This window comes from Syzygium oleosum, unplaced genomic scaffold (genome assembly GCF_021117445.2).
Source record: "Syzygium oleosum isolate NSW1041296 unplaced genomic scaffold, Sole_v2.1 Sole_v2.06, whole genome shotgun sequence".
NCBI lineage: Eukaryota > Viridiplantae > Streptophyta > Magnoliopsida > Myrtales > Myrtaceae > Syzygium > Syzygium oleosum.
This window is the reverse complement of record NW_026607490.1, coordinates 10,653,000-10,665,574: the sequence shown is the minus strand read 5'-3', so window position 1 is coordinate 10,665,574 and position 12,575 is coordinate 10,653,000. Positions and strand designations below refer to the sequence as shown.

The 12,575-nt window shown below is 40.3% G+C and overlaps 2 protein-coding genes across 2 annotated transcripts; one reads left to right on the top strand and one right to left on the bottom strand.

The window, feature by feature from the left end:
- Positions 1–5,294: 5,294 nt before the first annotated feature.
- Positions 5,295–5,904, bottom strand: LOC115694162 (two-component response regulator 24-like). The gene is made up of 2 exons (XM_030621281.2): positions 5,624–5,904; positions 5,295–5,516 (listed from the first exon to the last, which is right to left on the bottom strand). The coding sequence occupies exons 1-2, from the start codon at positions 5,894–5,896 to the stop codon at positions 5,340–5,342; spliced, it is 450 nt and encodes a 149-aa protein (XP_030477141.1). The 5' UTR covers positions 5,897–5,904; the 3' UTR covers positions 5,295–5,339.
- A 3,001-nt stretch (positions 5,905–8,905) lies between these two features.
- Positions 8,906–9,798, top strand: LOC130138338 (germin-like protein subfamily 1 member 7). Its single transcript, XM_056312090.1, has 2 exons — positions 8,906–9,026; positions 9,113–9,798. The coding sequence occupies exons 1-2, from the start codon at positions 8,909–8,911 to the stop codon at positions 9,664–9,666; spliced, it is 672 nt and encodes a 223-aa protein (XP_056168065.1). The 5' UTR covers positions 8,906–8,908; the 3' UTR covers positions 9,667–9,798.
- Positions 9,799–12,575: the final 2,777 nt, after the last annotated feature.

Below are 12,575 nucleotides of genomic sequence, written 5' to 3'. Positions count from 1 at the left end.
ATGCATACACCAGGCAAAGCGATGAAGTTCCTGCAAATTTCCGTTTCAAAAAGCTTCAAGTAATCCAATTTACTTCATCAAGACGACCGCTGACGTGTAGTATGCAGGAAAAGTAAACAAAAATTTGTAAACTCCCAAGGTCTGGTTGTTGTGACTTCCATTAGATGGAGGTAGGTGAAGCACAAAACAAAAATTGATTGGTCCGACCTTATCTACAAGTCCATTCCATAAACTGTGAGGCCATCTAGAAATCCACTCAACAGAATATGAGATAACCTTCTTAACAAGGCCTAGCCATGTGAAACAACCTGAAGAAATGATTTAGTCCTGGATAAGACAAATTTTTAGTCCAACATATGAAGTGCATTGCAAGCAAGCATATGCTCAGAATAGTCTTTGTAGTTTCCTCCAAATAACAGAGTGGATCAAATTTCTAATTTAACAAGGATAAAAATCAGCAACCACGGACTATTTCTTTCAGGAATGTGAAAGCATATCTTCCTAAGACATGGAGATTGACCCTTTCAACAACATTTGCAGAGCCAATATAGTATCAGTCCTTACTCAAACTAGTTGAGCTTTGAAAAGGTGTCAGATAGCAATTATCTAAGTGTGACGGCCCAAGCCAAGCGGCGGAGCGTGAGGAGGAGGGATGGCGGTGCGTTCGCGCCTCAGTCCTCGGACGTGCGCAGGGAAGGGCGAGCCTCTCTTATCCCACATCGCCTAGGGGGGAGTCCTGGACAGGCTTATAAGGTTCGGGGTTCTATATCTATGTAACGCGTTTTAAAGCCGTGAGGGTCAGTGGGTTCAAAGTGGATAATATTACACAGTGTAGATCCGGGGTGTTACATGTAATATCAGAGCCGACTTCCGACCGAGTGTGAGCCCACAGCGAGGGCGCTGTGCCCATAAGGGATGGAGAGTGTGACGGTCCAAGCCAAGCAGCGGAGCGCGAGGAGGTCGTTGCACCGATGACTTGGCTTGGTTTTTTGCCCCTAGATCACGTCAAATCACCTTCACTAGTACATGAATGGTCGTGATAAGAGCCATCCCTCGCATGTTCCTTTTCAAGACTTGTCCTACATGGATATAGTCCCAGGTCGTTGCACCGTTTCTTGAAGGTTGCTGTTCATTTCTTTATCTGAGAAACAGGAACTTTAATCAATGGACACGTGCTTGTAGTTGTTGTGGAATGACTCGTCCATGGTGTCTAAAACTAAACTTGCATTATATTTGTAGATTTGTCAAATAGAGCACTTGTCGCCATGTAGAAGACCTGGAGAGAGCCCACGTAGGCTTACTAACTTATTCAACACTCATCTTTAACAAAAACTTAAGCCAACATATTTAGTATCAACTGAATAAATTAATTGCTCTTCACCTCGACACATATCGGACGTGGATGCTATTTCACTAATACTCTTATATGAACACCTTAAAATAATAGCTTGTTAATACTTTATTGTGGGGGATTAACTACAGTCTAGTCCTTTAAATATTCTTGTTTAAGCGATCTGATCCGTTAACAATCTTTTTGTGAAATTAAGTCTCTAACTTACACATATTTGTGTGATACAGTCATCCCGTCATTTTAGTGGTATTCCTGTTGTTGAATCATTGATGTAGCGATATACAAAAATGTTTTTGGATGTGGCCCCACACTAGAATAAAAATTACAAAAGTACCAAAGAAAATATTTGTGGAGAGAGAGAGAGTACGTGTGCAGATTTCTGTACATCCCAATCTTGCTCACAAGGGTCCAGTGTCCCTCTTGAGGCACAACTTAGGTCAAGCAACCTCGTCGAACTCAGGCAAGTTGGTGCCGCCACCCAACCACCACCTTCAATCATTAGGGAGGGTGGCCTGACCCTCAACGGTGGGGGGTAGGGTCCACCTGGCACTCTTTGAGGCCTTGCTAGGCCTAGGCCATGCTTTAGAAGGGTCATGGCCTCATAGTATTTCCAGTTGTAAGGGTCAATCATTGCTGGGTTAGCCCTAACGAAGGCAAGGAAGGGCTTTCAACACAACCCTCACAGCAAGGTTACGGATCATGAGCCCCCAAATTGTAGAAAAAGGTTCAAGAGCCCTAGCCAGTCCTCAGCGAGGCTGGCTGAGCCCTAGACACCACACAACGAAGGCCTACTAGTGCTCTCTTCGATGGCGGAAGGCTAGCAACACTTTGCCAAAGCAAGGGTCCATAACCTTCTATTATTTGTAAAAAAATATTTGACCCATTTGGATGGCGTAAGGCTAGCAACAATTTGCCAAAGCGAGGGTTCCTAACCTTCTATTATTTGTAAAAAAAAATTTGATCTATTTTCATGTAATACAAATTTATTGTCTCATACCCGATCCCATCCATATTCAACACATACACGACCCGACCTATATTGCTAAAACACTCTCATGTTTAACCCAATTGAAGCAAATTCATACTCAAACTAAGATGAAAACACGGAGTGAGTGAGTGCGAGATCAAGAGGGAGTGAAGAGAGAGTCATAGAGATGGGTTGAGTCCAAGTAAGTTGTAAACACATTTAACACCTAGGTCTAAACCCATTTACGACCCATTTTGACTTGTCCACTGGTCGACAAAGTGGGCATAACTTTCGATCCGAGTGGGTTTGAGGTGTTCCCTGGAGTTCTGAACCCCATGAAGAACAAATCATCTGTTGTGGCTTTCTTGGGGTCCTTGCAAAATTTCTCATTCACAAGCACTGCACCGGAAGCAAATTGATCATGTTAATATACTCATCTTAATAGCTCCTCTCATATAGTGATGCTTTTGCCAACACACTTCAGATACAGAACAATGGTGCAGCTAATCGATTTTCTTTCTTGGAATTCAAACTGCCATCTCACTTATTCGACAAAAATCTGATAATGTTTCGTGTGCTCAACATTGTTGTAAGGAAGAAGATATTGTTTAGACTCATTCTATCATATCAAACAGTTGGACCCACAACACAAAGAAATTGAACACATGGAGTGAGTCTAAAATATTTTATTGCCAGAAGAGAAGGATGTGACTAACGCTGAGGAAATACCAAAGAGCTAGGTTAATCCTCCCCAGATTACCAAATTTTGTTTCTGTTTTTAACTTTGAAGTTTTTGATAAAGTAAAATCAGGACTCAAGGGGATGAACAAGAAAAACCTTGTATGCAAGATTGGGATGATTCAGACGAAGAAATAGCAAATAAGCAGAGACCACTATTGCGGTCAGCTCTGCTATGGCCTGGAGTCAACAATAATTTAATGTGACATGAAAAAATGGGAGAGTTGTTGAAGATGTCTGTCTGGATGATAGTGACTTTTTAACTTGCACTTCTCCTGTGAGCTTCACATCCGAACCGTTTTAGATATTGGAATTTCATGAGATAATTGTCCTTCTCTGCTTGTGAAGTATAGAAAATTCTCTGGCTGAGGTGCACTCTATTCTCCACCGAACACCTGCTCTGTATGATATGTGGTAGGTGACTTCAATTTTCTTATAGTGAGTCTTGGTCTCCCACTTATTTTGAACTTTCCATATTAAACTTTCCTCAAAACAAGGAGAGGTGGGTGGGTGGGATTGGGGTGGAGAGTTCCTTAGTAGATGATATGTTATTGCTCAATGACCATTGAGATGAATTATTGATTTACTTTTTACAATCTCTTGTGAAAACTACGAATGATATCATAAGTTATATGGCTCAATTAATTTGTCATCTTTTCTCTGATCATACAAAACCAACTAGAGGATAGAATAAGAAAATTTTGTTTTAAAAAATTAAAAAAGCATTGTTATTTATAAACTTGTCAAACGGGTGGGATGGGGTGGGGTGGGTCGGGTTAGATTTGGGTTGGGTCAAAAATGGTCCAACCCAAATTGATCTATTGACCAATTTGCTAGACTCAATACTCTAGGCATATCCATGGCTCGCATCTACTTCGCTCCAAATGCCTAGACCTTCCCCACACTCACCCTTGGGGTACCGAGGTCATCGTCATCATCGAGGGCACACTCCTCGTGGGCTTTGTTACCTCCAACCATTTGAACAACACCCTCTTCACCGGAGTCCTGTACAAGGGGGATGTGTTTGTGTTCTCCATCAGTCTCATTCACTTCCAGCTGAACATTGGAAACAAGTATCCACTAACCTTTGCTGGTCTGAGCAGCCAGAGCCCGGAAGTCATTACCATTGCCAATGCCATTTTCAGAGCAAGGTCATCAATCTCCCAAGATGTGCTCACCAGGCGTTCCAAGTGGACAAGAAGGTCATTGACTAATTTGAAGCACAGTTTTGGTATGACAATGACTAAGGGTGCCCAGGGGGTGCCGCCACCCCCTGCAATCATTAGGGTGGGTGGCTTGACCCTCAGCGGTGGCAGGGTAGAGTCTGCGGCCTAGGCCATGTTCTAACATGGTTGCCGCCCCCTAGCATTTCCAGTGGCGAGGATCAATCGTCCCCGGTGCAACATCGGCCCAGGAAGATCATGCCACACTCACAAGCACCATAAAGCCCCTATCCCCTCCCTCCCTCCTTAAATTGCAGAGCAACGGCTTGCACGTCCTCTCCACGGATGGCAGAGGGCTAGCAACACTTTGCCGAAGCAAGGTTTCCTAACCTTCTAGCATTTTGAAAGAAATGAGTACATTTTTTAAACAAAGTTTTTTCGTTATATCATCTAATTGGTTTTGTATGATCAGTGTCAAGTGTCCAATAAACGGGCCTATGCCACACAAGCTGCCACATCATGTTCGCAGAAAAAGTAGTCAGATAATAGCTGAAGAGCATCGATTCCAAAATAATTGAAAGCTTAGCCTATGATTGGATAATTAAAATCATAGTTATGTCCTCAGGTTTAATATTTTGTCTAAACTGAATGCCAATTTGGTTTCATCACGTGCTTCTAATTTTCTCACACCATGTCAACATTGAACAATGCAGAATAGAAATGTTGTCATCGTGATTTTTATACTATGATTTTATATATATAAACAAAAAACTGTGGGAGTTTGCTATCGGTAAATCAGTCATAGTTACATAACTAATCAATAAAAAACTGAAAATAAAAAATAAATTACAACATTACAGAAACTATATATGTTGACGGCAAGCAGTAAATCTTCGGTTGATCTCAATAATAGCTACCGATCTTCATCACGCAAGAGAGAGGACGAACACTAAGCAGTAGATATAATCAGTGAATGACTTGCATGATTACAAAACTCATGTTACCATACTCAGTCATAGATCTATATAAAAAAATAAACTTACGTGAACCCTATTACTCTATAGTTTGGACGATCACTCATTATTATTCCTTTAGTTACCCGTTGACCATGGTCACATCTCTATTTGTTCTTCTCTAGGGTTTCAACAAGAGACTTGATCTTATCAGCAGTCAGTAACTTCGGAAGGCACTTATCCAGACCTGCTTCCATGAAAGCTTCCTTGTCGGCTCCGGCATCAACCGAAGTCACTCCCACGATCATGCTCTCTACCCGCATCGCTCGCAGCTCCTTCGTCGCCTACACACGTGAAAACAAGGAAGAAATTGTACATCATTGCTCCACTTGATATTGTACATATGTATGTGTCAAATATGAGACAGAATGAAGAATTAATTAATCTTTACTTCTGTGCCATCCATGATGGGCATTTGCAGGTCCATGAGAATAATATCAAAAGATGAACCAGAGAGGTGAAGATCCAAGGCCTCCTTTCCATTTGTGGCAGTTTGAGTCTGGACTTGTTTTGCTAATTTGAGCTTGCTCAACAGTTTCTCATGTACTTTACGCACCAGCAATTCATCATCCACAATCAACACGGATAACTTTTCTCTCATCAGTCCGGAGTTATCACTGTCCACATCACGTCCATCGTCGATCCTCGTGCTGGGGCTTGCCATTTTCTCGTGTCGTTGGAGCACCAAATTCGGCAGGATGGTTTTCCTGGAAAATAAATTGAAAAGATTGAAGATCATGTAAGTTCGAGTTCTCCATGTGTTTCCCAAACGGAAAAACAAAAAGATGAATGATAAGAAATATGGTTAATCACAACCACGGTGTTTTTAACGTGCAACAAGTTTAAAATTTTTAGCATGTCATATGCATGGCTTATAGTGTACTTATTAGAGTAGTTCAGTTTTCTCTGCTAATGTTGATGCAAGGATGAAAATGATTGCATGGTTTATCAAACTGATGAAACGATGAATGACAAGAAAAAATAGTGTATGGGTGAAGTGATGAATAAAAAATAATTCTAGGAATAAAGAGTTGGTAGCAAGGAAAAAATTTGTCAAAGGATGAATGACTAAAAAGCAAAAAGTCAAAAGAGTGAAAATATGCACGAAGATTTTTATGATATAATAGATGAAGCTCTCTATGCAATACCTTTCCTTTTGCGAAAGAGGATATACCAAATGTAAAATCAGAATGGAGAGAGCTCTAATCAATGCCAATTCAACATGCACTGCCATCTGGTGTTTGTTTAGTGAAAAGAGGGTATAGTAAAGTTCGATTTCTTACATGATCCAACGAGTGGATTCCCAATGCAATTAATGGCACGATCAAGAAGAACACACACCATAGATGAATAACTTCAGAGTTAAATATGCGACTCATCATGCCAAACAAGTTGCATGGTAGTTGGCCCTCTGTTATGGCTTGTGACCTGTTTTACTCTCGTTTACCCCCCACTAATCTTCCAATGTCTTTCGACCAAAAAAAAAAATCTTCCAATGTCTACTTTATAGCATTTATTCGTAATCTTGCTTGTTCAAAAGATTCTGATTAATGTAGGATGTCAATGGTGATCACGCAGAAGTTTCCACGATTATGATGTCTCGCAGCCCTTCTGCATGGATAATACCTAGGACAACATAACTCGAATTAATATCTTTTTTCCATTTTAGGAAAAAAATTTACCTTAACAACGAAAATACACGAAAATAAAAGGTATTTCTTGGTTAGGTTTAGACTAAATCTTGGGCTATAATTCGTATTTAGACAAGTCATCGTTTTGAACTATCTAAATGCCCTGGTCTAGTTGTTTTAGGCCCTGTGCCCAATCAGTTCTAAACTTATTGTATGAATGTCAATTCAGTTACAAACTTCTCAATGTTGCCAATTTAATCCTAAACATTTGCATAAAATTTCAACTTAATCCTTCTAGCCAATTTTTGCCCGAAATGGCTGACGTTGTGGTCTTATTATTGTCGATTGTCCTATGTGGTACATCGTCATGTCAGCGGTTTCCGGTGAAAATTGACACAGAGGACAACATTGAATTTTGCGCAAAAGTTTAGGACTAAATTGACAAAATTAGATAGTTTATGACTTAATAGGCAATAAGCTTGCACTAATTGGACAATTTCCTTGCCCATATCTGATCTTGATATTCTCAAAGATTGAGATAATAACATTATATATAAAATTATGAAAACAAACATATCCATTATTTTATCTAACAAAATGACGCAATTGAAACAAGGATAAACTCTTTGCCACTGCGAAAATATTGAAATTCTTTTTCCAGCTCTAAATCATCCAACTTTCCGTAAGAAAACTCCAAAATTTTCAATTTCTTGCCCATGAACAACCTTCTCAATAGGGCATTTTGCAAATTCAATTCCTACGTGGTTGTTATTCCCCTGCTTCCAATGGGCACGGTCATCACCACCACGATTCCACTGATTAGCATCGTAATCCTAACTTCAATCCCGTCGTTAATCCGTGTGGTCATAACAGCCGCATTCATCCACCTCCGCGGTTCTACCAACCGCCACCACGACCACCTTTCCCGCATCGCCCGCCATAATGATTCTGGGTGAGGGCATGATCATAGTCGTCCTCTTCGTCTCAGCCAAAGCCACGAGCTTCGTACTGACTTTGGAAATCGTCTCCCTCCCTGTTCCCATACAAATCAGGTTCGTCGACATAGGTCGGTAGGAAAATTACTAAAAAAATCATAAATCTATTGCACTTGTATCAATTAAGTCATAAATCTTTCAATTGTACCAATAAAATTCTAAACTTTTGACAATTTACAAATAAAATTCATCCGGCCAATTTTGACCAAAAATTGCTGACATGGATGCCAGCCGTCCTACATACCCTTGCCCAGATGCAAGAGAGGGCTATGAGCCCTGCATGTTGACCGGTGAGGCTCGTGAGCACCTCGCCATGGCCAACAAGGACAATGGCGCCTTGGCCCAGCTAGGCAAGGGTTACTGGCCCTCACCAGCCCAGAATTGTAAAAAAAAAAACAAGAAAGAAAACCAAACAAAAGAAAATTAAAAAATATTAAAAATTTATAAAAATTGTCCACGTCAGCGCTAGCCATGCCATGTAGGACGGCCAGCATCTATTTCAATAACTTTCGACTAAATTGAAAAGTTTAGAACTAAATTGGCACAAGTGCAATTGGTTTACGGTTTTTTGGGTAATTTTTCCGTGTGGAAATTGTTCCTTTGCAATCTCGATTAATCAATCCTTTCCGGATACTAGACTTGTCACAAGAAATGCACTTTACTTGGTACCCTTCTTTGAGATATGCTAAAGAGTTGTAAAAGAAACGATGAAAAGGTACAACGATGGAACCTTCATCAAAAACCATTTCCGTATCAGGTGATACGCATTATTTAAGCAGAAGGAGACAAAGTCAAACAAATCGCCGAGTCGTGGTAGTTGTTATGGAGTAATTCATCCTTGGACTTGAGAAGGGGGTAATAGACAAAACCTCTGAAGACTTGGTAATCGGCAGGGAAACTTGCTAAATAAACTATATACTGGAGCAAACATTTTCTTCTATAAAGAGAGATCATGTTGCCATTCAACTTCTCACTCCTCCCTCAAGCAATACTAGTCTGTGCAAAGGTTAGAACTTGAGATCAAGGCCCTAACTCCTATCCAAAGCCACAATGAAGTTTCTCCCGATTAGCTTTCTCATATTGGCTTTGGCAACTGCCACTGCTCTTGCTTATGACCCGAGTCCTCTTCAGGACATATGCGTGGCCACTAATGACATGAGCTCTGGAGGTTGGTCCTCCATTCTTGCATTATTCGTGTCTTTCACTTCTGCCTTATGATGTCGAAACTTTACTCAAATTGTTTTTCTTATACAGTATTCGTGAATGGAATGTTCTGCAAGGACCCAAAACAAGCCACAGCTGATGATTTCGTCTTTATGGGGTTCAGGAATCCCGGAAACACATCGAATCCGCTCGGATCAAAAGTCACACCGGCGTCTGTCAACGAATTTGCAGGACTCAACACTCTTGGAATATCCATGGCTCGCCTTGACTTCGCTCCCGGCGGCCTAAATCCTCCCCACACTCACCCTCGTGGAACCGAGGTTCTCGTCGTGGTGGAGGGTACGCTACTTGTTGGCTTCGTCACATCCAACCAATTAAACAACACTCTTTTCACCAAAGTCCTGTACAAGGGGGACGTGTTTGTGTTCCCTATTGGTCTCATTCACTTCCAGTTGAATATCGGAAACACATATGCGCTGGCCTTTGCTGGTCTTAGCAGCCAAAACCCAGGAGTCATTACCATTGCTAATGCTGTCTTCGGAGCAAAGCCACCCATTTCTGATGATGTTCTCACCAAGGCCTTCCAAGTGGACAAGAAGGTTGTTGACTACCTCCAGGCGCAGTTTTGGTACGACAACAACTAAAAGAATCTATGACCAACATAAGTTACATGAATAATTGAATTACAACATTAACCTTGTTTCCATAAGTGGTTGCTATACACACATACTATGTACCTCATGTATGACTGATTCAAATAAAAGATTGTTACCTCTCTCTCTCTCATGCGTAATGACGATGACCGAATTCATGCCTCAACCAAATGGTTATAAATGTGAAACGAAACGTACACCTTGTCTGGAAGTGTACAATAATACTAAACTATGATGAACTCGGAAGTCGGAAGGATGTTATCTAATATTATATATTGCTCATCAGATCAAGGAAATGTGTACTCTAAAGAGAATATCATCAAAATTATATGCTACCCTAATAAATAGTCTGATTTCAAAGTCTTGTGATTGGGTTAAGAGAATGTTTGAAGAATTCATCAGGGTGATCATTTCACACACTGCCCTCCGGTTGCCAAAGAATAAGAAGAGCTGACATCATTATCCTGGAAGAAGTTGCCCAAAAGCATTTCAAGAGTTAAAGTTTGATAAATTACAGTGGATGACACTTATCATTTTATCACCGTCGGTACTAAATTCTGCAGATGACTTATCTTTTTCATTAGTATGATCAAAACAAAAATCTTTTATGCAGTCATTTTCCATCTACAATCGAAACATCGGTTTGAAACCTCATAATTCAGCTGGAAATTATTTTCCAAGAATGTCGTTGCACACAATACAATTTATAAGTGTGTACGCATGTCTGTAGGGCAAAGTGAAAACCTCGAATAAGATATGTACGGCATAGATCTATTTCTAGAAGCAATCAATATTATAAACCATGAATTAGCGGGTCAATGCAGAGACACGATACTTGCTATGCTCTTATTTTGACAATTTCCAAAAGAACTAGAAAGCTAAGTTGCGTCTCAACATTAGCTTGGAATGATTTAATACTTCATGGCTATTGCGCGAACAAATTTAGACGTATCATGGTTCAGAGGAAAATTTATAGATGACTTACCAAGAAGAGCCAGCAGATAAAACAGAACATAGGCATTTATTTCTCCTCGCTCCAGTTGCGTGGAAGGTCAGAGCAGGGAAAATTACAGATTACATCACGTTACGTCTCAAGAACCTTAATTTAGATGGTTGGTTACACAAAAGGAAAAACAATGATATATGCAAACTGGAAGACTGGTGATCACAACAATAACAAATCAAATTGAAGGCGTCTACCTTAAAACTTTAATTGGTGCAGGTGGATAATGGAGTGAGTGGGTCAAATTGCAACAACAACATAACAAACTAAAGTAAAAATTATGTTAATCCTCACGCAGGCTCGTCCGACCCCATCTACAAGTCCATTCCAGAAACCATGAGGCCATCTGGAAATCCATTCTACAGACTATGAGATAAACTTCTTAACAAAGCCTAGCTGTGTGAAACAACCTTGAGAAATGCTTAAGTCCTGGATAAGATATGTTCTAGCCTAACATATAAAAGTGCATTGCAAGCAAGCATATGCTCTGAATGTTCTTTGTATTTTCCTCCAAATAACAGAGGGGCTCAAATTTTCTAATTTAACGAGGAACGACATCAGCAACGACAGACTATTTCTTAAATGAATCTAAAAGCAAATGTCCTTAAAACATGGAGATCGACCCTTTCAACAACTTTTGCAGATACAATATCGTGTCTGTCCTTAGTCAAACAAGTTGGGCTTGAAAAGGTGTCAGATAGCAATTTTATAAAACAATTACTTAGCTCGGTTTAGGCCCGTAGATCACTTCAAATCACCCTCAATAGTATATTAATGGTCGTGATAAGACCAACGCTTGCATATTCCTTTTCAAGACTTGGCCTACATGGATTTAGTCCCGGGTCGTCGCACCACTTCATGAAGGTTGGTGTTCATTTCTTTATTTGAGGAACAGGAAATTAAAGTAATGGACACGTGCTTGTAGTTGTTGAGGAATGACTCGTCCATTGTGTTTAAAACTTAACATGCATAATATTTGAAGATTTGCCGATTTTACGTTGCCTATCACGCAAAGGCACCGTACTGGGTCAACCAATCTTCATCCATGAGTAGAGCACTTGTGGCCATGCCTTACCTAGAGAGAGCTTAAATAGATTTTTCAACATATTCAGCTGGACTTACCGTTAACCAAAAATATAAGCCAACAAGTTTAGGATCAATTAAATATATTAATTATTCTACATCACGACAGTTATCAGACGTGACACCATTTCCCTAAACCTCAATGGTGGTAGGGTAGGGTAGGGTACGCTTGGCCCTCTACAAGACCTTGCAGGGTCTAGGCCATGCTCTAGCAAGGCTGCAGCCCCTTACCCACGGCGAGGCACGCCAACCCTAGCCACTGCACAATGAAGGCCTGCGAGTCCTCTCCTGGATGGAGAAGGGCTAGCAACACTTTGCCGAAGCAAGGGTTCCAAACCTTCTAACATCTTACAATAAAGATACTTCTAAATTTTTTTAAACACAGACAAAAAGAAATTAAACAAAGTTTTCTTATTTTATCATCTAATTGGTTTTGCATGATCAAAGAAAAGATGATAGAGTAATTGCGCCATGAGATCATTCGCAGTTTCCATTAGAGATTGCCCAGAACAAAACAATAATTAATCTCAATGGTCATTGAACAATAAAATATCATATTCGAAGAAACTCCCTGTGACATCCTGAAAATTGATCCATTTGGTATTTATAAAATACTGAGTTTTATGAATGTATTCATAGTTAGTTCTCACCCGGAACTGATCATTCCTGGAATACTAACCATTAGGGAAAGGCTAATTAGGAATTTAAATTCGTACGACTAAAAGAAAATTCGATCGTGAATTGACTTTCGACCATGAAATCGCCGAGGTGACATTTTGAGCCACTGTTGGCCGATCCAAGGATAGCCAGGGGT

Coding starts and splice junctions, on each gene's coding strand:
- LOC130138338 (XM_056312090.1), top strand. CDS start 8,909: ATGAAGTTTCTCCCGATTAGCTTTCTCATATTGGCTTTGGCAACTGCC. Junction 9,027..9,112: donor TAATGACATGAGCTCTGGAG/GTTGGTCCTCCA, acceptor TTTCTTATACAG/TATTCGTGAATGGAATGTTC.
- LOC115694162 (XM_030621281.2), bottom strand. CDS start 5,896: ATGGCAAGCCCCAGCACGAGGATCGACGATGGACGTGATGTGGACAGT. Junction 5,517..5,623: donor CCATCATGGATGGCACAGAA/GTAAAGATTAAT, acceptor TCACGTGTGTAG/GCGACGAAGGAGCTGCGAGC.